The 17,023-nt window shown below is 32.5% G+C and overlaps 1 protein-coding gene across 4 annotated transcripts in view; it reads right to left on the reverse strand.

The window, feature by feature from the left end:
• LOC127856292 (nephrin-like) overlaps nucleotides 1-17,023 on the reverse strand; it is an 83,633-nt gene that overhangs the window by 2,763 nt on the left and 63,847 nt on the right. For 2 of the 4 annotated variants that reach the window (XR_008037946.1, XR_008037947.1), the window contains exons 13-20: nucleotides 13,149-13,202; nucleotides 8,944-8,980; nucleotides 8,640-8,698; nucleotides 8,275-8,287; nucleotides 8,084-8,166; nucleotides 7,820-7,917; nucleotides 755-808; nucleotides 152-200 (exon numbers count right to left, since the gene is read on the reverse strand). Coding sequence is in view for 2 of the 4 variants with exons in the window: in XM_052392402.1 (XP_052248362.1) it covers nucleotides 7,883-7,917; nucleotides 8,084-8,166; nucleotides 8,275-8,287; nucleotides 8,640-8,698; nucleotides 8,944-8,980; nucleotides 13,149-13,202 (281 nt within the window). In the remaining 2 variants the exon portion in view is untranslated. Of the gene's footprint in view, nucleotides 1-151; nucleotides 201-754; nucleotides 809-5,416; nucleotides 7,918-8,079; nucleotides 8,167-8,274; nucleotides 8,288-8,639; nucleotides 8,699-8,943; nucleotides 8,981-13,148; nucleotides 13,203-17,023 lie in introns of those variants that run through there. The other 2 variants (XM_052392402.1, XM_052392404.1) reach the window with 2 other exon arrangements.

Below are 17,023 nucleotides of genomic sequence, written 5' to 3' on the forward strand. Positions count from 1 at the left end.
CCGACAGAAAAGCTCACTCCTATATGCCCCATAAACTTCGTTTGTGGGGGTATACTTATCCACTCATGGTCACCATTATCATCATCAGAATTATCCGTATCAGCATTACAATCCTTGTCATAATCATAATCATCATCCCAAACAGCCTTACCTCCCCCCACCACCACCACCATAACTAGGAGTACTGGCACTTGTCTTCCCTGCAATACAAAATAAATAAAATCACTTTCAGCAGCTGTGGGATTTTTTTATACATTGCAATATGGCATTGTCCATTGTGATGTTTAATTTTCAAATAATTTTAAATGTAGAGGCTTGTCTTCAAAATGAACAAACATAAATGAAACTAAGTCCAAAATCAATTCATGTACAGTATTGGTAAACATTGTTTAAACACACGGTTATTATAGTCATAAAAAAGATCCGCAAATAATTTTATTCATTAGATGCCTACTGAGCTTTGTGCTTCTTGAGGCAGAAAGTAAAGCAAGTTTTTGTGATATATGCGCATGTGCGGCTACCCAATGTATTACCAATTACAAAACAGTATTTAAAGAAGTGACCACATCACAATGTTTACTTTGAAATTAAAACAAATCATTCACTATTTTCGCAATAAACAATCGGAAAAAAATCCAAGCACATGAACATATTTGTATTATTTGAATCACTAATTATCATTAAACATGTAATCAATCACATTTGCAAGTTTCATTTGAAAGTAAAGAGATAAGAAAGAATGTGAATGACAAACCTTGCCTCAGCACAGATAAAATGTACTCATAGGCATGTTGCTTGTTTGAATGGTCTGAAATACAAAGTGTCACCACATCTTCAATAAATTATAATGTTTCAATGTCAAAAAAGTCCCAAACAATAGTTTCCAGGTCTATGGACACACGTAGATTATACATGTAGCTACCAGGCTGGTAGTGTCAGGTGTTGTATAAAACCGTCAAACACACGTAACCATTCGTCCCATTTGGCATTTTATCCGCTTTTATCCGCTGATATGGTCTTTGAATTTGCCACGTGCATGTGAAGATTCTTTCATTTCATAAACAACGGTTCTTGTACATTGCTAAACACAGCGACCCTGTTTGAGTATATTCCAAGACTTTGGACTAACATATGCTTAAAGAATACATAAAACCCAGGACTCGATTATAATCTCTCACCGTCTATATTCGGCAAGGGCATTAGACCATTTATCGACTGTATCGTTTGTTGTTGCTTTCCTACGTACAGTGACTATATTTCAATGGCCAAAAGTCTCACACAAGTTTTCATGGAGTATTCAGCAGCACTAGGTTAATATAACATAGCTATTATGATGATATAGCCACGTGTTGTCTATATCCGTCACTGCCATAGTACCATTAATGTTATTAAGAACACTAACTTAAAAGTACAGTGGCCATGGTTAAGTTTCCGAGAGTCCAAAACAAGAGTTTTCCCGGAGAATGGATTTGTTCTTGCATGTAGGGTACAAACTCGGATTAGTTTTTGGATACTGAAACATTGTCACTGTACGTTGGAATGTTCTAAGTGTTTCTAGTATGTAAATGGTTTCATGCACGTGGCGAAATGCGACGACATGTGGTTTAAGAGGTAGTTAACAAAAGTTTTATCCATAGTCAGGGTAAACTATTGATTTTGAAAATTATGAACACTGAAATCTGAACACTGTACGTATAAAAGGTAATACACATGGAGTATATTGATGAATGGTCACGTGGACGAGCCGAATTAGACCGGCACGTGATTATATTAGCATGATAGCTGCCTTTGTACTTTTTACACATGTATATGTCTCAAGTACGGGGAAACTTTTTTATGACATTTATACACTGATTCATTAGTAATGTAAGTTAGTAAAAACGCTTAGAATAAATACAAGGCTGAATTAAATTAATGACGACGCGAACATGCTGCATTAAGATTACACGCAACAAAACCAGCTTTGTAGGTGCTCTAAATTTCATAGGTGGTCATGTGCATGTATAGACATTAAGCCGACACTTGACTTTTTTAGCGTGGTATCGGTTTGTGTACTTGAAAAGTACGTTAACAAGTTAATAAAAGAGCTTACTTGTAGTAATGGTCACTAGCAGGACGAATTTACATGTAACGTGACTATGTAAGCGTCGTAGCTGTTAGTGGCCCTTACACTCTCTTGTAAGTTTGTCAAGAAAAACTCTTGTTTTGAACTTTTGTCCATGAAATTATGGATATTTGACATGAACAAAATGAAATACTGAACTAGATAAATGGTTCCGTGCATTGGATAAATGGTCCAATCGGTATTGACGAACGTAACCTGTATTTAAATCTGTAAATGTGCTAATAACGCTGAATGGTTTAGATTGGCTAATTCTGTTGAACATTTATTTCGATTTAACTGGGTTGATTATTTTTGCAAATGGGAAATCGACCAGTAACAGTGGTTTGTGAATACATTAGATGACCAGTCATGTCTTTGTATTGGCATTGGTAAATAAAAGCACATTTCTGCATAATCCAATCGATTAAGTGTAGAAACTTGGACACACACCCAGCAGGATGGAATTAGCTTTCTGTCTACTGCTCGACTGTGCGTGTCAGCGCATCAACTTGTATGTTAATGGTTTCAGTGCCATCACAATTGATATTTTTTATCTGGTTAAACTCCATCATATTGACGTTAAAGTAAGTAACGTGTTTTCATGCTATTACGTGTTGACAAAAGATGATTGTATCATAACTTAGGTGTTCATAGTTATGGTAGTGTGACCATGTTGTAAAATGTCAGTACATAATAATTCATTCTAGTCTACCAACGCTTACTAGTGAAGGCTTGCTAAGTGCTATTAACATTAAATTCAATGACAAAACTATACAATCTAGCTCTTTAAACCAGGAAGTGAACAAGGAAGAATACAACGGTATATTACAATTTGCATGTTAAACATGTAAAACTACACATTTCATATTTTTGCAAAGAACACCGAAATAATAGTTTGAATAATGTGCATATATAAAAACTATTGTACAACGTATCGATCCAAGTACAGTAACGTACACTTAAAAAAATATATACACACACACATATATATATATATATATATATATATATATATATATATATATATATATATATATATATATATATATATATATATATATATATATATATATATATATATATATATATATATATATATATGCACCGTATACATACTACTTGAAAAATGTTGATTTTATTTTTACTGAAGGTGAAGTCTTACATAAATAACTTAAGGATTGCAATTAATACATTGTTGCCATACCCGAAACGTTTCCGCAAAGAGTTATTTATCGTCGAAAATTTGCTCTGGACTCGTACCGCTTCACAATTCGAAATACTAAATGCTATTTTCGAACACCGAAGCACACGTAGGGAATCCCACTTGTCCGGTATGATGACTACAAACGAAACTCACATGCGCCGGGATAAGCATTGAACCCGCCAAGATGAGAAGCACGTGTACCCACCACTGCGCTAACTTACTAAGAACTTACATTATTCTTTAGCGAACAGTACTGCGTTTGAGAAACGCTGGGCGCAAACGCGACAAGACACATTTTCACGTGTCGTGGCTCTAAAAGTGTGATTTGAATGTGTGGAAAAATGTCAATTAATCAAAGAATAACATAGCATTTATTTCGATGGCGAAGAAATAAGTTTATAGCAAGCAATGTCGGGATAAATTATGATGTGGTTTTACGGTGTATATTTTATCTACGAGCGCTTTTGTGTGGCTTGAATATACGTGTCCTCCATAAGAAACATTGTATGCGGTCAGTTCCGAATTAACTTTAAAGATAAACATAGACAGTGAGCCTTTTGGGGCCCACGCCCTAGGCCTCTAATCGGCCTATTGCCTACCCGAACGCCAGTGCCCAGTCGATTTTACTCGTTTAAATTCGCCTACACGTTCCAAGAGGGGCGTTCATTTGGGGAATGACCCATAATAAAAGAGTTATGTGTTGATAATTCATTCTGAGTCCCCTAATGAACATCACGAAATCCCCAGCAACACAATACGGTTTTGCAAGTAATGAATGATTGTCAATTGGTAAGACAATGTAGTCTTTAGTCGAAACATAACATTGATATACAATAATTGGCTTTGTCAAATAAGGCTAAGTGAGTAAACGCAATTCTTTCGTCACGGTCTCAAGGCGCCCTTAAAGTCGCGGGCCCATAGGCAGTTGCCTCCTCTGCCTAATTGGCAATCCATAATTAATTTTGTTGTACATTGTACTTACAAAAGGACAAAACTAACATAAATAAAACTGTTGTTTTCAATTTTATTATTTAGAAACGTAAATGTTCTACCTTTATTTCATATGCATGAAATATACTCCAAATATCATTTTAAAAAAGTCTTGTTACTTTAGGAATAAAATGAGAACACACCATTAATGTGATTCAGATTCAAAATATGTATATGTATTTAATGTTATAACATAACATATTATTTATGGCACAAATTATCAACACCCAAGTAATGGATGCATCTTGCTAGTTGAGTCTTATTAGAATAAGTAGCGTATCTACAGGTAGGTCAAGAACTACAACGTTTTCTCAAAAGTAAAAAAATGCAATAAACATGTGAGTAAAAGGGTGTTGTTGGTATAACGATTTAACACAATAAATTCACTACAAAAACATATGAAAAACTTCTATATTATAAAATCTGACTACTTGCCAAAAAGTTGTTAAACAAATTTGAAAGTATTTCGAAGTTGACAATTAAGATGAAAAAATCATATACATTTTTAGTGTTATTAAGTAAACACAGTAGCTTTCTTGGTCTTCAAATAAAACACAGTGTTCTTGTTTGTATGAGGCAAACTTAAATATCCATATCGTAACCAAATTACGTTCACTTGATTGCCTACGAACAGTGGCTAACCTTTGTCTTTACATATGACGACATTCGCAGTTCCGTGAAATCGATCGTGCGTCATGTCATATCTCAGAAGGTATTGACACGACATTGGAATTGAAAGGCGATTTCGGCTTACATATGCTCCCGTGGAGTAAAACATTCATATCAGAAAGACATAACCAACATGTTGTTATAATTTTGGGCACGATATGTAATTAATGTACATAATAACTTTAAATCCTGTTTTTACATTAAGACCGACGGTAGTTACCACTGCATGTGAATGTGATAGAGGCGGTTGACTAGTACGCAGCTTTCTGAACGAAAATGCATAAGTATTCGCTAGCTTAAGAAATTTTAACAAAAAGACACCACTTGACATTTTCTTATAAAATATCGGTGTCAACTCAAATAGTAGGAAAGAAACGATAATCGGTTAACTGATATCTTTTTGCTTTTAGTTTTAATAAAAGAATAACAATTGTACGAAAGAGAGATATTATATTAGAAAGCATAATAAAATTATACATATAATGGTTACAAGTTTTACAAAAAGGCAAACAAGTTTATTCAGTATTATTAATAACTCATGTGCCAATAATCTATATATAACATCAAAATAACACACAAATAAAGCATGTCGATTCTAAACTTCATACTATTGTGTAATACATGTATTTATGGTACGATCACCATGTTACATTAAAGGGACCTTTTCACAGATTTTGGCAGATATTGAAGTGTGTTATTAAATACTTTATGTTGATAAGTGTGAACATTGGATCTAAAAAGCTCCAGTAACATAACAAGCATAAAATTTAAGAAAAAAAAAGTAACCCTTAACTGGGCTGTCACAAAATATATCGACAACAACAGAACTCTCCAAATTATTCAATCGTTTCGCGTTTCAATGCTTAATAATTTTCAGGTTTTTAAATCGTCAACAGATGCATACAATGGATATTTTACAGCATGCGCTAAATGTTCATTATTACTGTTTTCTCACAAATATCATAACTACCACGACAACTTTTGAATCTGAAACATTTGTTTTTAAATTTTGTCAATTTACCAAAACGTGAAAAGGTCACTTTAACAACTAAATCACATATTTAATTCATGTAACAGTTATTCAGCTATATTCATATAAGCATGCAATTCCTGAGATAAACAATCGTTATTTATATGAACTAAAACTATTAACAAAAATTTGCCGTAGACCTTTTAAGTCTCGTGTGGAGATTTAGTCTTTCCTAAATACTATCAACATAGTTTAACATCAGTGAGACCCGAAGTGTGATAAAACTTCGGAGTTGTAATATTGCAACTAGATAATTATAATTTATGAGCAATAATATTGTAATACGATTTATCTTAGCATGCATTGTTAAATTTGTTAAATGTTTTAAACAACAATATTGAGTTTATCTAAATAGACGTTGTAATACATAGCCTAAAAGAAAACATCAAGTGAAATAAACATAATGTCAATTTTGAAAACCATGTTACAAGTTTAAGTCCCTTCCAAAACCATGTATCACCAAACTAGTGTCCCAAAAGGGCGTAAAACACTTATAAAATGCGATTTAACTTTGTACTATTTGACACTATAATCAGAGATTTCAATAGTTTTTGAAAACCAGACTTCAAATGACCCCTGTGCTTGAAATTTTCAGGGGTCAAATGAAGATTCAGGGATCAAAATATTGAAATCTCGTAAGTTTGTTTTTTAATATTTGTTCAACTGAATAACATTATATTTCCATACTAAAACATCATTTTGTGTAATAAAAAATGCATTTCATGTTCGTTACAGGGTAACATTTACATCAAAATGATGGAGGAGTCAAAAGTGACAACATTGCAAACTTCTCGCATCAACAAGCAGGATTCTGCTGCAATTGAAATCCCTCATATATATTTATAACTAAACAATAAAACCGGGGTCACTTAGCAGTGTAAATCTTGTATGTATAAGGCATTTGATTTTTACAAGAGGATCATGAAAGTACTATATTAATCACCTGAATTCACAATGAACCTGTTGATAAATATTTGACGCGAGGACTCCAACTGACCAAGACTCTACACTTGCTGAGATATTGGCATGATTATCATTTGAACTAAATTTCATCAGTTTTGATGCAAAAAGTGATCTACATAGGCAGCGCTTCGTTTCTAATATATGACCTTGTGACCTAGTTTTTGATTTCCAAAAATCAAGATTAAAACTTGGTACAGATATTGTAAGGATACAATGTATATCCTAACGAAGTTTAATCAAAATCGAGTCGTGAATGTGGCTTCCGTAGTGACAAAACATAGATCTTACTTGAATACCTAGATTATTTACATGTGTTCCAGATTGGAACCTGGCATATTGTCCAGATAAACATTGTTACCACGTTTTATTCATAAATGTTGCCTATAGTGTGGTAACAAGACTTTAACTTAGTTTACGGACACACACGACTTAGACTCGAACTTGGTCGAGACATTGTGCAGAAAAATCTTTATGACTGAGTTTCATCAAGATTGAAGAAATCAAATGGTCTCTATAGAGAGGTAAAAAGCGTACAGTTAAAAACACGTGCTACACGACGGTGACCGGAATGCGGAACGATCACAATAGGTCACCTTAAGATCTTCGTGATCAGATGATCTATTAACTATATACCCCTATATATAGATAAAAACAGATGCCCAAAAAGTAGTAAAATCTCTTATAGATTCATGAATGTGACAGATAATATGGGAACCTTCAATTGTCAGCATTTTTCTATCAAAACTGTTGTAATTTATATGACTTTATCAGGATCGTTAAGCTAACACTTTTATCAGATAACATTATTTGGTAAGTTTATGTTTTCAAGCATTAACAGTTTTGTTTTCAGCATATTCACCTTTAAAGCGATTGAGATATGTTCGTCGAGTACTGTCCGTTTTCCACAAAGGAGAATCTTGATTTATGCAATCCTTAAATTCATATACTCCGCAGTACCTATAAAAAAGGACTATGTTTATGTGTGTATTAGTTTTGGTATACTTTAAAAAAGACAATATCAGACGGTTGTAATTTTTTCCGAGATATAACATGTAATCAGTCGAAATTAAATATATTTCAATTATTGTTTACCATATAAATAAAAGAATAATTGTGTATGTACCTGCATCTGTATGAGTATTCTCATACAAGCCTGCACTCTTCGAAGGTTGGTGTTTGGCTAATGATGCATACGTGTTCTTATCGCTGGAAAAATAAAATATCGTATACGCATAATATAAATCAATTAAAAGTTGTTTTTCAAAGATGTTTTTATATCAACAATACACCTGAAAAAACATTTAATGTGATTACCTCTGGCTGGCATCTAAAATGTAAACACAATACAAATACATTATGTGTCATGGTGTTGTAATGCATTGTAAAGGAAAATTCTGAACGTTGCAAACAATCAATACACATATTATTAGTTATTAGTTGTTTACCAACATTGCCATGCTATTTAACAATTACGGCAAAATAGTTGTCAATTACAGTGTACAAAATGGTATAACACATTATATAATTAATACGTTAGGAACATGTTCAGGTCAATTATACAATTAAATGGAATGATTTGATGCTAATGTTTTCTTTTTGTACTCATTAACATTACACTGAATATACATGAAGACAGCTAAATAAAGTTACTTCAACAAACAGAAACGAAAACTCTTTACCTAGAAGTTCATAGGTCTTCGTGGCTGGGTCATAAACGCTGGTATTTGTATCTGCCAGACTAAGTATGTATCAACATGTATTTACATGTATATATTTTACAATAGGTATTATGAAAAGGTTATCCGTATATATTACATACGCAACATGTATATCTCTATTTTGACCAGCAATTTATCTCAACACTTACATGATTTATCAATTGAACTAAACCCGAGCAACCTTTGCAAAAACACATTATGGACTAATTTTGGCATCGATATTATCCATGTTTTTTAAGTTGTTAAGTGGTCACAGATGTCTTACCGAATCGCATGCGATTGTGAAAGCTCGTCGTAATCCCCTAAAAAATAGTACATATAATCATCAACAAAATACACTCAATATATAAGTTTATTTTCTCTTTGATACGTTGTTGTCAATATATATAGAGAAATCACAACGATTTTGCTACTTAATTTTTTTTTAATGTAATAGTTAGAATTACTGACACGAAATTTCCATCACTTTACTGGATACCTAAATTACATAAAACGCCATATAAAAGTCGTTTTATCGCTAATTCAGTGTCTTTGTATCACCAAGCAATTATCAGTGTATCTTACATCTGCATTGAGTGCTATTAGATATCATATAGCTAAATTTGTAATACAGTTTATGAAAATAGTAATATTAACCTATTTTGGTCAATAAAAAAACCCTTAGAAATAATTGATAGAATTGAAAAGAAAAAATATAAGGTATCACAAATAAGCACTTATGATTTTTCTACACTATATACAACGCTTCCTCACACTTTAATAAAATCCAAACTTGTTTCTTTGATTGAAAAAACATTTGCTAGAGAGAAATGTACATATCTGGCTTTAAACACTGAAACAGCTTTTTTTACTTATCAGATATTAGATAATTACATCATTTGGACTTGTCTTGACTTTTGTGCAGCACTTACTTTTCTTCTGGATAACTTGTTTGTTGAATTTAATAGTAAAGTATTTAAACAAATTATCGGCGTTCCTATGGGTACTAATTGTGCGCCACTTATAGCTGATTTTTTTATATTGTTATGAAAGCGAATTTTTGTTAGATTTATCTAAAACTAAACAACTGGATTTGATTCAATGTTTTAACCTTACTAGTAGGTATATTGATGACATACTTAATGCAGATAATCCATTCTTTGAACAATATATTCACAAAATCTACCCAAACGAACTAGTCTTAAATAGATCGTGTCAAGCCAATACAGACGCTGCGTATTTAGACTTACATCTTACTATTAATAATAATATGATTAAAACTAGTTTATACGACAAACGGGACGACTTTAATTTTGAAATTGTGAATTTTCCGTTCCTAGATGGTAACATCCCTAAAGGTCCATCCTTTGGTATTTACATTTCGCAGTTGGTACGTTATGCTAGAGCATGTTCATGTATTAAAGATTTTAATCGTAATCTTATATTAACGAAGATATTGCTAAAACAAGGTTTTTTGTATCATAACCTAAGAAGTAAATTCGCTAAATTTCACTCAAAGTATGGTGATTTAATTTCAAAACATAATGTTTCTTTAAAATGGCATTTAACTAATGGAATTTCCCATCCATCATTTTATGGAGAAGTTTTGAAGCGTGATCTCAAATTAAAATATGTTAAAGAAAATGTTTATATTAAACTTTTCAATTCAATAAACTCGTTTATAACAAAAGGATATGATGCTAACGTACTTAAAAACACGTGTTTGTTGGTTTTCGATTCACTATATCTTTCTTCTCTTTAAATTTGGAATCTTTAAAGTGATATTATGAACAGTTTTTACTGTTGAACATAATTGTGTCTTTGTGTCTTATGAACAAATCTGCATGAAAACTACATTTAGACTCACATCGTACATCGAATCATGAATTTCAAGGGCGTCTGTCTATAACACAATTTTAATATGCGTAAATACATTAATACAAAAAGTATTACGACTAATAACTATAAAAACAGGACTGAATGCCAAAAAGTTAACCTCAATTTTTACAATTTCGTCGACATCATAAACACCGCGGGCGCCAGTCTAAAGCACATGGCATAATTCAGCGTGAAGTTGTTTCTTGTGGCTGCAGATTTTTACAAGACAATGGTTCTTTTGTGCATTCGAAATGTAGAATCGTTTACTCATATCTGTATACACCCCTGAAGAAGTCATACGACCAACTTTCACAGTTGTAATCTACATGTATAGGTCATTGGGTGTATCGCTTTCAATTTTTATTTTATTTTCTGTCTGATAGGCGTTTCTCGTTACAAATTTTTTGCAGTCACATAAACAACCAAGCAATGTAATATGGAACTTTTACACCCATTATTGCTGCTTCTTCCTGTATTTGCGCGATGATGATCTGAATTACTAACTTTATGATGCTATATTCCTAAATCTTTTTCTATAAAGAAGGAATGTAGTTGATACTTGTTCGTAGTATCATTTCACCGTTCCGTAAAAAGTTGTAGCTCTGCTGCTCTGGTCTCATTCCTACCATTGAGTAATTAAATGCTAATTAAATTGAATGCGTTTTAATTCTCTTTTATTATTGTTTAATTTGAGTTACAATGCTATGAGGTTAAATTTTATTTACACTTGAATGTATCATGAATATTGATGGGCCAAGTGTGAGGTTGAGCGCTCTAAAACCGGTTTAAACCCCCAATGCTTTGGATTGACCGTTCCAAGGCGGTGACCCCAGCTTTATTCATTTATGTGTTATGTATGTTGTTTTGTATTGTGCTGTTTTGTGCTGTTTTGTGCTTTGCCACTTGCCTTGCAAATAAAGGACCAACTAATTGTGTATAATGGAAATTCAATACTGCTCCAGCATTTTGAGTTTCACTTCTTTATATAAGCTAGAATAAAATGATATACAGTGGTTTTGGTTCAAATTGTAGGCTCTTTTTGTCGCCCCATTCAAAATTGTTAAGAGTATATATATTTCCGCTAATGAAACCTAAATATTTTAACCGAAGGTTTTCAAAAATATTTAAAAACATAAATAAATATCCCATACTGATCTATAAGTTTAACCTTAGTAAGTAAAATATTGGAAAAAAACTTTTATTCTAAAATTTAAAGTATATTAAAAAATAACACTTATATCCCGATTGTAGTCAAAATGAAGAAAATTGTTCTAACCCAAAGGAACCCAGCCTCATTCCTTAAATGGCGAAGAATAACCACTGCTATAGCGCGTGAGACAATTGTTAACTAGGCCATACACATTGAAAGCTAGTTCAATAAGGATACTCATTCCACGCAGTCAATCAAGATACCCGTAGTGGTGCAATTATGCAAACACAACTTTTTAATAGAATACTCTTCTAAACATAAATAAGGATTATATGGTAATGTTAATATTATTTTGTGCTGTTTTTTGGCGATTCCGATAAATACATTTGTGCAAACGTGAGTTACGGTAATCAGACAGTTTAAATGGGTTAAGTCTTCGGCATTCTGTCTTAAATAAGTTTTGATCTTATTTCTTGTAATCAGTCTATGCAGCCGGAACACTTATTTACTGACAAGGAATCGCACACCTTTTCAATAATCAAATAAGTTTTCAGTAATAAAGTTGTAGGAAGAACTTAAACACGTACCGGCCTTTTCCATACATAACGTCTGTCTAATTATAATGTGTTGTGTCTTTTGGTGAAACTGATATATTTTTATTTGAAAAAGACATTTTCCAATAAATTATTAAACGCATATTATTGAACTCGATCGAGCTTATTTCCGAAAACCGGAGTGTCACAACAATTCTGTAACTGAATTCCACACATTATTATTATAAACCTCCCAAAACAAAGTTAACTTATCAAAATAGCGCGCGTTTTATACATTGCATTAGAAACATATGGAAAAATCACTAAATCACTTAAAAAAGATGTTGATTTAATTAATATTGATAAATTAACTGTATTTGTTAATTTGATAATGACAACTGTTGTGCTTTGGTCATTTTCACTAATACAAAAATTGGTTGGTATATGATCGCATGATCTATGATGCAGTTACTAATAATGAAAGACTATAAGTTTAGTCCTGCTTTTGTAAAGTAAGACCTAAAAAACACCAATTCTCATTTACATTCTTCTGTATGTAAAGACATCCCTTGTTATTCTTGAACAGATGTGGTATTATTTGTACATCTGATTGCATATCACCACTGTTATTTCAGGAAGTTCTAAATCACAGTTTATTTGTTTGATTGTAACGAAACATTTTTATATTTCATACATGGGGCCGAAGAAGTTTAATATGGACAAAACTACTGTTTAAACAAACCAGGTAGTTTTTTTAATATTGCTTAAGTCATGGGTAAATTGTATTATAATATATAGAGTTTTACAAAAGAGGATATACAGAAAATGACTATAAAGACAGTTATAGAATAATAATAAGCATTGACAGGGAGGTTGAAGAACTATTTTGTTCTACATGTTCTTTTATTACTTTTATATAGAAGCACTTACTGTTATAAACCGTATTTGTGTGCGTTGTTTCGCATACAGACTTGTTGGCTGAATCTGAAAGGATATGCAAGATGTAAGATTGTATATTTATCAATTATAAAGCAATATGATTTTAGATATTGATTCTGTTATTTTTGTTGTGTTGTATTTAAAAAGTAGGTTTCCACGTTTAAATATTTAATTTTAACAAACATCGCTAATTTGGAGGTTACATCTTTTTATAAAATGGTATGATTTTGTGTTGTTGTTTAGCACAAACAGACAACTACTGTTGGAGACTTAACCTGGTGATCCAGGTTTTTTTCTATAATTAACCCATATTCACACATTTCCTTGTTTTTCTAAAGATAAACATTTTACAATTCCAGTGTTAAGTCAGAGTCTGGCCCTAAAAGGGTAAAATGGTTTTCACATATTTGACCAGATAACCTTGTGTTTTTACGCCTGTGACCCATTCGAAATCTGCATAGATATTGTATAAATAAGCTTTCTGACCAAGTTTCATTCGGCTTGACGAACACATTTTACCTCTATATGGGTACCAAGGATTTTATAAAAAGTTGATCTCTTAACTAAGTTTTTGGACGCACTTAAACAAGATTTACACTCAAATAAGTCAATATTTATAAAACGTTTTTTAAGAATGAATCATAAATGTGTACTTTAGAATGGTAAATAATTGTTTTTCTTAAATTTGACTCTATGACCTAGTTTTTTAAATGCACATGACCAAGATACGACCTTCGCATAGAAACTGTCGAAATACACATTTTCAGTTTGTTTCATTATATATTGAGTCCTAGATATAGTCTCTAGAGCGTAAACACGTTTAAAAAAAAGATTTCATCAAACGAACTAGTTGTTGGACTTTGATTGAACTTGGCCTAGAAATTGTCCAGATAAACATGGTGACATAGTGTGATACCGCACAAGGGACACCGCATGCCAACCGATGTCGGACATTGTGATCACATAGATAACATTGAACATTTTTTGCTCGGCTGAGCTAAAACCTTCGATATATAGAATTCTGATTTTCTTTCAGAATTATGCACAAAGTTTGAACTTTAATGTTTCTTTATAACGAAGAAAGATTGCGAAGCGAGATTGATACAGCAAAAATCGCGATCATTTTCACGTAAAGAAATCCCGTTGAAAGAATATATTCCAGTAGAAAAATGCTGAAATTATTAACGTGAGTATTGAAATGTGTATTTAACGCTTGTTGATAATTTGGAAAACGACAACCCTTTCGGAAAGGCCATATGATCACATTTAATTAATTAAAACAATTGTTAAAGTTTAGCACAAAACAGAACTAAACAGTTTAACTTTAGTAAAAAAACATTCTCGAAACAAGCGATACAAATACAAGTTTAACACACACATACTTGCTTTCCAGAAGCCGTTCGAGACAAAAAATTGTGTTTTACTTTGATATTCAATGACTTTTAAAATAGTAATTAAAATTACGTTTAATTGTTTTCTTTTTAAAGGGACTTGTTCACAGTTTGGCAAAAGTTTCAAATACATTTCCATTGATTACAAAAGGAATGTATACATTATATAAAAATTATTAATAACATTTTTTTACAAATATGTGTTCCTTTATTGATAACCATCATTACAAATCGGACAAATCAGCGTTTGTAAGGCTTCCAATTGATAATTTAACAAAATTAATTTTAACAATATAGCGCTACCTTCCAATTTTATAAGCATGCATGATGTAGTGGTAGGGCGTTAGGTATGACTTCCTCCGGTTTGTATAATTAATCAATACTATTCAAAATGCTACATTTGTTGGTAAATTAATTACATAAATTTTTTTTTTCGAGTAACAAATCAAAATATGTTACCGAGATGGTTTAAATCTTCAACAGTTTGATTTGCGCTCTATTGATGCAGCACTACGTATCATTCAATGTTGTTATAATTCAGTATTCAGAGCCTATAAGCAGTAGAGCATTTGTGTGATGTAGAATTTACATATGAACAATCTCCGTTACACCTAGTTTGTTTAATAATTATCTGAATATATATGACAGTTCTTGTTGTCAAGAAAAATACAGTAAAAAGCCGCTAAGCTCCCGTATACGCATGCCCCCTTGATAGAGCTTTTGTAGTGTAATTGTATCCTATATTAAATACACAAAAACACTTTACGACTTTTTAATTTATTTGATCAAGTTACCTAGTTTGTGAATGCACTTGATCCAGAACAAAACTATGCCTAGATTTTGATAAGATAAACATTCTTAACATTTTATCAACATACGATGATAAACGTGGCACTCTGGAATGGTAACACGCTTAAAGTTAATGACTTCACGACACAGAACGCATAACAAGTGATGTCAAATGCTTGAGTTTTGGTGACCAAAATTAGACACTATTTACTTGTTATCAGGGGAAGATGAAGAAAAAGTCGTCTTCGCAGCTATGAGTCTTAAATAAAGAAAGAGACACACTGCTAATACAACAAGCAACTTTTAGATAGTAAGGGTCTAATGGTCGTTAGCCTAAAAGTCATTTGAATAGTAGGTATTTGTGGCGTGCAAACACGAACCTAAACAATATACTCATGTCAAAAAGTTGATGTGTAGTATAGCTCAACTATTTGATTAGTAGTAAATGTTTTCCCTGTACTGTTCGGAATGTCAGAACGTGTAAACACAGTGAGTTGAAAGCCTTAATGATGTTGCACATTAGTTTTATTTTATTAAACAATATATCTAAATGACACTGACGCAAACAAGGCTTTAAAATTGGTTTGTTTAAAAAAAAGTGACCTTGACCTGACTACCCCCAAGTTAAAGCACATGAGAGGTCTTTATGCAAGATTGCAATATTCTTTTGTGATTAAGTTCAGTTAATACAAACTGAATCTATTGACCTTAAATCACCTGTTTGACGCTGAGACTGATCGCTAACTTGCATGCTATACCCCGATTAGCTAAATGATGTTTGAAACTTGATTTTAAATCGGTTTTATAAAAGATACATGAGCACAAAACATATTAAGCCTGATTTGTTTTAATAGTTATTAGTAAAAAAGAGGGCCAGGAGCCAAGGGTTGCTCATCTGAGACTTCAGGGAGATGAATCGGTCCCAGCAAAATTTGAAACGTCTCTGAAACCTTTTCAAAATTCGACAAAATATCAACTAGAAAAATAAGATTTTACTATAGCCATATAAGGAAAAATGCCCAGCCCCTGGATGCCATGTTTTTTGACGGATGGGAAACATTCCCAAAGTCAGGTCAGATATCATTTAAACAGGTGTTCCGACCACGTTTTATGAAGATTGGACCATACATGTGAATTCCAGAGTGATAAAAAGGTGAAGATAAGCTATACGAGGAAAAATGCCCCGCCCCTAGTGGCCCTATTTTGGAACGAACCATAACCATGATTAAACTCAGCGAATATATTATAAGGACAAATGTCCTGACCAATTTTAATAAAGATTGCACCATACATGTGACTTACAGAGAGTAAACAAGGTTTTAATACAGCCATATTAGGAAGAATGCCCAGCCACCTGGCTGCCATGTTTTTCAACAGACCGGAACCATTGTAGAACTTAGCAAAGATATCTTTAGAACAAAAGTTCCGACCCAGTTTCATGAAGATTTGACGACAAATGTGGCTTCTAGAGTGTTAATAAGAATTTACTAAAGCAATGTAAGGAAACATGTCCCGCCCCCCTGGCGGCCATGTTTATTAACAAACCGGAACCATTTTAAAACTCAACGGAGATATCATTACAACAACTGTTCTAACTAAGTGTTATGAAGATTGGTCAATAAATGTGATTTCAAGAGTGTTAATAAGGTTTTACTTAAGCAATATACAGAAAACTGCCATGATCCC

The sequence above is a fragment of the Dreissena polymorpha genome, chromosome 13, assembly GCF_020536995.1.
Source record: "Dreissena polymorpha isolate Duluth1 chromosome 13, UMN_Dpol_1.0, whole genome shotgun sequence".
Classification (NCBI taxonomy): domain Eukaryota; kingdom Metazoa; phylum Mollusca; class Bivalvia; order Myida; family Dreissenidae; genus Dreissena; species Dreissena polymorpha.